Here is a 9172-nt window from a genome sequence, read left to right as displayed (position 1 = left end):
ACAACAGCTCCACTTATAATTGACATTCAGCCTCCAATATGTTTGCCGAAAACTTGAGGCCTGACTTATGTTGCAAGTGAGAGGTGGCATTTGTGCCGATAGACAGCAGGAACTGGAGTCCTAACTTCTCCCTTTCCCAGTGATGTGACTTTGGGTAAGTTACCTAACCTCTCTGGGCCTCAGTTTCCTAAGCTGCCAAATATGATGATAAATAATAAAAAGCTCTCCCCCAGTGTATAAGAATGCAATAAGATAATTCGCATGAACTGTCTTAGCAGGAGCTAGGTACACATTAAGTGCTCAATAAGTATTAGTATGAAAATGTGTCCAGCTGATGCAGCCCCATGTGCTCATCCCGCCCTGCTCTTGCCCCAGCCCTTTCTGTATGGTTCTCCTTTTTATCCTTCAAGGTCCATCATGGTCCACTTCCTGAAATGATTTTGGGCATTTCTTAGGTATTTGTTGTCACAATATGACCTTCATGAGAGTAGGCGCTGGACTGTTTATAACCCCTGTGCCCAGAATAGAACCTGTCTCACAGTAGTTAGATGAATGAATGAGCAGGTGAATGAATGAATGAATGAGAAACGGAAACCCTAACGCACCAGCTATATTTCCAGCTATATTTCCTGCTTCCAACCCTTTCCAGGCTTCTCCAGGGAAGCCCCAGATTTGAGGAGTCAAGAGTAGCCTGGCAGGGCAGGAATAGGGAGGAGAACTGTTCTAGCTGAAGCACAAATGTTTATTACCATCACCTCCATTCTCTCAGGCCAGACAATGAGTGCACAAGATACATTCACACTCACTCCGAGATGGGCCAAGGAAGGGTATCCATCTGTGCGATGGAGATGCTCGGGCCACTCTGGGAGCCTGGAGGAGGCTTGGGAGGAGACAAAATCAGGGGAGATTTTCTTGGAGGGATGGTGTTAAAGCTGAAGCCAGAGGCCAAGTAGGCAACAGGTACGTGAAGAATAAGGGTACGTGCCTACCAGGCAGGCCACTGTGGTGGGAAGCAAGGGCAGAGCTGACCAAATAGGAGGGAACAGCAAATAGCTCAGCTCAGTCAAAGCATAGCCTTTGATCCCCTGGGGGCAGAGAGGGTCACAGGACCAGCTCACACAGGCAGGAGATTTAGGGTGACCCAGGCTCCAGTCACCCAGATTCCACCAAGCCCCCACTCCACCTGTCACCGTTCCCAATAAACACACAAGAACAGGAATCAGGAGAACAGAAGACAGACCCTCTTATTTTTGCTCAGATACATGCTTGGATCTTTATTCTGCCCCGTCCACAGAACGTTCTATGATGCTAGAAACGCTGTGCATCTACATCGTCCAGACCCATGGAGCACACATCACTGTTAGGCACCTGAAAAGTGGCCCGTGGGGCTGAATATGTCTAACCCCCAATTCACATGTCCAAGTCCTACCACCAAGACATCAAGGGTGGGACCTAACTTGGACATAGGATCATTACAGAATAAATGAGCTGAGATGAGGTCACACTGAAGTAGGGTGGCCCTAACGTAAGACTAGTGTCCTTAGGAAAGCCCAGACATGCATACAGGTACATGCCATTTAGGGATGGAGGCAGAGATTGGGGTGATGTTTCTAGAGCGAAGGAAGGCCAAAGATTGCCAACAACCCCCACCATCTAGGCAAGCACACAGACTCCCCCTCCACATTGATGGCGGCCCCCAGCCACCAGGACCCAGAGAGGACATGTTTCTGTTACTTACACCACCCGGTCTGTATTGCTTTGATATGGCAACTCCAGCAAACGAATATACTGAGAAACTGAAATTTTAATTTTAATTTCATTTTAATTCATTTTAAAGAGCCACACATGGCTTTGGGCTGCTATGGTGGACAGTGCGGTGAGTGGTTTCCAGTCAGGGCTTCCCGGATCGTGCCAAGAAGGAACCGAGTCTCAGAGCAAAGCTGTCCTGAGCTGAGTGGCTGCCCCACGAGCTTGGCAAGGCGAGGCAGGAACACCAGCCAGCCCAGCCTGGCCCTGGGAGGATGGAGACGGAATTTCTGCCCAGCCAGAGGGGGCCACGGATTGAGGGTTCACCCCTGTGCTGCCTGCCCAGCATAGTCACTGAGAGTCCCGTGGGCTATTTAAATGCAAACACATTCAAACTGAACACGCAGCAGCCGGCAGCCACGTGGGGCACCCGCACAGGACAGCGCAGAGGTAGGCCCCCCACAGCCAGCACGTGCACAGATGGCCTCTTGCTGTGCAGCCTGAATATGATGGAGGGGGGCTGATGGCACTAATGGGAATTCTGGAGGAATGAGCTCCTCCGAGGCAAGAAGGCAGCCAAGCAGCTGCCCCTCTCTGGCCCCTACACTGGGTCCCCACACCTTGCAAAGGCCGGATGTTGGGGGAAGGAGGGGCAGGGAAATGGGAAGTGAGCGAGAAGGGGTGGATGTGAACTGTCACTGCCAGGCAGCTGTGTCACACAAACATACACACACATGCATGCACACACGCACACACATGCACTCACGCACCAGTGCCCATGCCCTCAGCCGGAAGGCCTGCCGCAACACACTGGTGCACACACAGACATGCCTACACTGGCTCAAGGGCACAGCATGTTCTACCCCACACGTCTCTCTCCATCACCCACACTTACCCTCACAAGCACACCCTCCAAAGCCCAGCCTCCTGTCCTCCTGGGGTACAGGCACACGTCCTTGGGTGCTGCAGGCGCCCCACAGCCCCTGTGCCATCGGCCCCAGGAGGTGAATAAGAGGGGGGCTGTGACATCTCTTGGCATCATTGACTGTCCGTGTTGCCCAGGCATTGACCCTACGGCTTACCCTCTGTGGCTTCGGAGCCCAAAGGGACCCAGAGCGGGTTAGGATCTCCCAGCATCACACAAGAGGCAGGTGTACACACAGCAGACCCACCGGCGCCCACTCCACAGCGCTGTCTGTCCCCATGAACAGCCTCCTCCTTCTCCAAGGAAACAATGGGAACCTGCTTGGGCAACAGCAGGCCCAGGGAGGCTTGGGCTGCCCAGCCCCTGGGGTGCCCAGCCAGCTGCAGTGTTTCCTCCTCTCCATCCAGGCCACCTGCTGCATCCGGTGTGAAGGCTTCTATCCGAAACACGTGAGGCCCAGGCATTGGCCCACCACTCCTGGGCCTCCGCCGGGCCCGGAGGCTGACCTGGGCGGGCATGCACCCTGCAACTGGACCACCGACCCCAGCTATAGCCTAGATGCTCCGAACACTGGAGATGCTGGACAGGGGCTCCCGCATCCGAAAGCTGAGTGAGCGCGAGGCCCGGAAGCTGTCCCTCCGCCTCAGCGAGCTGTCGGTCGTAGAGTTTTCAGAGTGGGCCTCGGCAGCCTTCACCAGGCAGTCCCCTGGACCCCGCACACCCAGCCAGAGACATCCGCAGCAGAGGAAGCCCAGCACAGCCCGGCACACCTCCCGGCTGCGGAAGGAGTAGATGAGGGGGTTGACGGCCGAATTGAGCACCGCCAGAGCCAGGATCCAGTCCATGCCCCGCAGGTACTCCTGGGCCCAGACATTGGAGCCAAAGATGTCAGCAAGCAGCAGGCAAAATAGGGGGCCCCAGCACACCACAAAAGCCACCAGGATCATGAGAACCGTCTCGAGCAGCCGGCGGGACTTGCGGCGGGCCGGGGGGCGCGGGGACTTCTGCCCGTTGGCCCGCACTACCTGGAAGATGGCCCCATAGAGCGCCATGATGGCGGCCAGGATGCAGGCAAAGACCACCACGCAGAAGAGGATGTAGGCCTTGGAGTAGAGCGGGAGCAGACTGGAGCAGCTCTCGAAGGTGCACATGCAGTTCCAGCCGAGCAGGGGCAGCAGGCCCAGCAGGGTGGCCAGCAGCCAGCACAGCCCAATGAAGCCGTAGACTCGGCCCGTCTTGGTGGCCCTGTTCTCGGCCACGGGCCGCACCATGGTGAAGAATCGCTCGACTGCAGTGAAGAGCAGGCTGAAGGTGGAGGCGGCCAGCGCCATGAAGAGCACGCCCTCCCGCAGGAACCACTGAGCCGGCGTCAGGCGGAAGGTGTGGGCCCCAGACAGCAGCACATTGACCAGGTAGGCCACCCCGGTGAGCAGGTCGCTGAGCGTGATGTTGACCAGGCAGTAGTACACCCAGCGGCGGGAGCGCATGCGGACCACGATGGCCACCAGCACCAGGAGGTTCTCCAGCACCACCAGGCAGCTGATGGCCACAAAGAGCCCCCGCAAGACCCCCAGGCCGGCCTCCTCCGGCCCGCCGCGGCCCACCAGCCGGCCAGAGTGGTTGTAGTGCAGGACGATGAGCCGGCTGTGGCCAATGGCAGCCAGTTTGTAGCAGGACTCCGGGGCCTCCCCCAGGGACCCCGTGGCATTCATGACCGTCTACCGGAGCAGACTAAGGCCCCGGGGTGGCTCACTCGGGTCAGGGTGGAGCCTCCTGCCTTGCCTGGTCTTGGTTTCCTGTTATTTGAAATTTCCTGTTATGTTCAAGGTATCCCCAGGGTGGGGGCGAGGCCAGAAATGGGGAGGGGCAGCCTAACGGTCGTGAGGGCCCTGTGGTTGCCCTCTGCTGCCAGACACCCTTCTCTGTCCCCATCTGGCCCTAGAAGGTCTAAGGGGTTGGGGGCCCCTTGGGGAGGAGAAATATCCCCACCCCCTGAGCCTCCACCCTGCCCTCCCCAGCACGCCCTCCCCAGCACCCTCCAGCCACTTCTCACCCCTACAACTTACTCCCCCTGGGAACTCCGCGTTCGATGGCTGGCTCCCAAGCTGCTCCGAGCACTCTGGCACATAGTAGGTGCTTCATGCATCATGTCAAGTGACTGCACGGACATGCACACCAGCCAGCCACCTCACTTGAAGGCAGGGGTGCATTCCATTTACTTCCAGCCCAGAGCCAGGGCAGGTTTGGGGTCTTCATCTACAGAAAAGGAAACCAGGCCTGGTGGGGGGAGGGGCGGCAGCTGTTGGTGCCACAGCACACTCACGTCCAGACCTGGGTCTCGGGTCAGGATCTCCCCGCCCAGGTGCCCTCCGGCTCCCGCGGTGGCTGTGCTAAGAGCACGACTGATGGGACGCCCACCAGGGGCTCCCGGCCTCTGGAGGGAAGACGCCCACGGGAGGAGGGGGGCCTGCTCCCCGACCATGTCCACCCTGACGCAGCTCGACTGAATCAGCCTGGAATGGTGAGGTCTAAAGTGTGGGCACAGGTGGTGGGGGGAAGCAGGCGAGGGTGGTGTGTACAGTCCAGGCCATCCTGGGCCTGGGGGAAGGTCGTCAGGCCAGAGGCAGCTGTGCAGCAGCCCATGTCCGCCTGGCCTGTGCTCCCCACAGGGAGGAGTCAGTGTGATCTGTGAAAGTCACACAGTGATTCCCCGGACACACTGTTAAGGGGCACGGGGGATGGGGGTGTGGGGGGCAGGCAACCAAAGTACGAAAATATGTGTAGTGTGTTACCGCTTGTGTAATTTTTAAAAAGGAGGAATAATATCTACTTGCTTTTCAAAACAAACACAAGACAGATAAACCAGGAACCAATGAAGATGATTATATGCAGGAGGTGGTGGGTGAGATTAAAATTGGAAAGGATGGTGTGAGGGGGTGGAAACGGCACCTCATGAATATTCCTGGTTGTAAAGTTTTTAAACCCTGCTACTGGTTACTAAATTCAACAATAAAGATTAAATCAGGCCCCCCTGGTGGCGCAAGGGGTTAAGCACAGCACTGTGAAGCTATCTGCAGAGTTCGATCCTCGGGCAGGGAGCTACCCACACGGCGCAGCAGACCTCTCCTGACTCGCCCACTGCTCCCCACAGCAGTGTGTTTCAGTCAATCTGCCTGTTCTGTTCCCCGCTCTGTCTCTGGTGAATCCTCTCACCCCCCACACCTCTGGCCTGTACCCCAGTTCTTGTGTGCATAAATAATCTTTAAAAAATAAAAATAAAAATGGAAACACTATCTGACCCAGCAGTCCCACTCTTGGGCGTCATTCTGAAGAACATGAAGCCATTAACTCAAAAAATTATATGCTCGAGAATGTCTACTGCAGCGTTATTTACAATAGCGAGGCCATGGGAGCAACCTAAGTGACCCTGGTCAGAAGGCAGGACTAAGAAGATGCAGAATGTCCACACGACGGAATGCTGTTCAGTCATGAGGAAAGACGACGCAGCGGAAGGCCTTCGAGGGAACTGCGTGTAGTAAAAAAAGAACAAAGGCAAATACTGGAAAATTACACAGTGGACAACTTGACAAGGTAAAATACTTACAAAACTAACAGACCTTAATTTTTGAGGCTAAGAGGGAAGGGGAGGAAGAGAGGGTCAAAGGGGTAGAAGGGATGGTGGTGGCAAAAAGAAAACAAATTTTAGAAGTCAGACAAGTGAAAAAAAGAAAAAACCTACAGGGCAACTCAGAGATGAATCCATGAAAGGTGTGGAGCGAGGAAAGGGCAGATCCAGCTCTCCAAGACGGAGAAGGGAAAGGACGGAGATGAAAAATAAACCAAGCTGTGTTTCAAATGCACCACACAAGCCCGCAGAAATAGGGCCGCACCGACCTGTGCAGCTCTGGACACGATGCTCGCGCTCAACACGGAAACTAGGAGGAGGCCCTGAGCTGCAATCTAGAAGGCTCTCGGGGGCGCAGGGTACAGTGAGACTGAAACTAGCATGTGTGATGGAACTGAGAAACGTACGTTACTTGCTGGTGGTTTTGGTCAAGGAGAAGCCACAGATACGAGGGGATCCCCACAGCCTGCACCGGGGGTGCAGCAGCTGTACCCCCCAGGCCAGTGTCATTCTCTCTGTGATGTTCACACAGGGACTGAGTTGCCCAAGGACACATTTCTCAGGACACGTCCCCATCAGGTAGCAACACAGGACCATGCCCTGGAGTTGCTGGTAAACAGGATCTTCAGAGTGGAGGAGGAGAGAGGATGGAAACATGGAACCAGACCCAAAGAAGGCGCCCAGACCCCAGCAGGAATGGAGTAGGGTTCAAAGTGTCAGTGTGCACTTGTGGTTTAAACAAAAATCTGGTGGTGCAGGGCATTGAGTCTCAGCACCATGAAGCAATAGGCAGCCACTGCAGCACAAGTTCAATCCCTGGCCAGGGAGCAACCCACATGGCGCAGCAGACCTCTCCTGTCTCACCCGCTGCTCCCCTCAGCAGTGTGTTTCAGCCAGTCTGCCTGTTCTGCTCCCCACTCTGTCTCTGGTGAATCCTCTCACCCGCCCCCCCCCCACACCTCTGGCCTGTGCCCCAGCTCTTGTATGCATAAATACATAATAAAAATTTAGCCCGAACACCTAGTGCTGGCATTGGCAATTTTTTTTTTTTCTGTAAAAGGGCCTAAGAGTAAATATTTTCAGCTTTTCAAACATGACCATCTCTGTCGAAACTTCTCAACTGAGCTACCAGAGATGAAATGTAAATGAACGGGGAGGCTGTGAGCTAAGGAGACTTGATTTAAGGAGCCAGGAACAGGCTGAGCGCGGGGAGTCCTTGGCGCCATACCACAGAGAAGCATAGATGGGAGATCATGGTGAGAGTTTTGCAACTTCTGTAGAGTTGAATGTTTTCAAAACAAAAAGATCAGTGAAGAAAATCTGAATTTCCTAATTTTGTGGTCTCTCAATAGCATCACCATTAAAGGGAAGCAGAGCTCCCTGGAGGAATGGCAGGGTCCAGGGCTGGGATTGGAAAAGTGGAGGATGAGCCTAGAACATCCACCAGGTACCATGAACTCTTAAGATCCCTGGGGGTCTTTACAAGCAATTAAGGAGCCCACCGGCCAGAGACGGAACAACAGGCATGTAGAAAGCATAACATTTGCATATATGAACACACATTGCCGCTCAACATCTATGAATGAGGGCCTCCCTTGAGGCGCAAGGGGTTAAGCACCGCACTATGAAGAAATCCGCAGCCTCTGCAGCAGGAGTTCGATCCCCAGCCGGCCAGAGAGAAACCCACATGGCGCAGCAGACCTTTCCTGTCTCGCCCACTGCTCGCCTCAGCAGTGTTTTTGGTCCATCTGCCTGTTCTGTTCCCCACTCTGTCTCTGGTGAATCCTCTCACCCCCCACCCCCATCTCTGGCCTGTGCCCCAGCTCTTATGTGCATAAATAAATAAAAATCTTTTTTAAAAAGTTTGAAAAAAACCACCTATGAATGAGTTCATAGTGACACAAAAGAGAAAAGTCCCTGCTTATCTTTAGTGGCTATTGGGGAACTCATCTTTATTCTGAAAATTACTAAAGAGATGGTAAGAATCGAGCATTGATCCGGTCCTTCCTGCACAGTCTATTTCTGGGAAACCAATTACTTGATGAGGAGAGGTTTTTTAATCACACTGCATTTCAAAAATTATTTTCAATTGTACTAAAATATATATTACATAAAATTTGCCATGTTAACCACGTAAGTGCAGAGCTCAGTCATATTAGCACATTCACAGAGTTATGCAATGCTCTCCACCCTCCATCCCCAGAGCTTTTGTGTCTTCCCCAACTGAAACTCCATCCTCATCAAACACTAACCCTCCTCCCTTCTCCTCCCCTCCCCCAGCCACTCGCACCCACCACCTACCTCCTCTCTCTATAGATGTGACTCCTCTGGGGCCCTCCTATGAGTGGATCACACAGGATTTGTCCTTTTGATTCTGGCTTATTTCACTGAGCATCATGTCCTTCCTCAAGGTCCATCCATGCTGTGGCCTGTGTTAGAATGTCCTTCTCTTATAAGGCTGAATAATAGTCCCTAGTGTGCATGGACCACCTTGTATTTATCCATTCATCTGTCCATGAACCCTCAGGTGGCTTCCTGGCTTAGCTAGTGTGAATCCTACTGCTATAAATACAATGCATAAATATCTCCTCAAGACCCTGCTCTCATTTCTTTTAGATGAGTGTTTTTTTTTAAATAGAATGTTTCTAGACAACAAATGCAGAAGAAATGTAAGTATTAAAACCCCTATTTTTGCAACTCCATAATGATGTATCCAAGCAATGCTCATCAATGGCTGCTAAAGCATTTAGAAGTTCGAACATAGAGGAGAAGCATTTATACCTCAACTTTCTGGGGACTCTTATTGGTTCTGATGGTTTCTCTCTCTGATTTGTCTTGTTTTTGATCACAGCTTTGATGGAGTGTTGGCCAAGGAT

At 53.3% G+C, this 9172-nt stretch overlaps 1 protein-coding gene across 1 annotated transcript; it reads right to left on the bottom strand.

The window, feature by feature from the left end:
* Window positions 1-3225: 3225 nt before the first annotated feature.
* On the bottom strand, window positions 3226-4383 carry S1PR4 (sphingosine-1-phosphate receptor 4). The gene has a single exon (XM_037504233.1). The coding sequence runs from the start codon at window positions 4381-4383 to the stop codon at window positions 3226-3228; it is 1158 nt and encodes a 385-aa protein (XP_037360130.1).
* Window positions 4384-9172: the final 4789 nt, after the last annotated feature.

Source organism: Talpa occidentalis, unplaced genomic scaffold, assembly GCF_014898055.3.
Source record: "Talpa occidentalis isolate TD23 unplaced genomic scaffold, MPIMG_talOcc4v2.1 talOcc4.12, whole genome shotgun sequence".
Lineage (NCBI taxonomy): Eukaryota > Metazoa > Chordata > Mammalia > Eulipotyphla > Talpidae > Talpa > Talpa occidentalis.
This window is presented reverse-complemented; position numbering and strand designations above follow the sequence as displayed.

Coding starts and splice junctions, on each gene's coding strand:
- S1PR4 (XM_037504233.1), bottom strand. CDS start 4,383: ATGAATGCCACGGGGTCCCTGGGGGAGGCCCCGGAGTCCTGCTACAAA.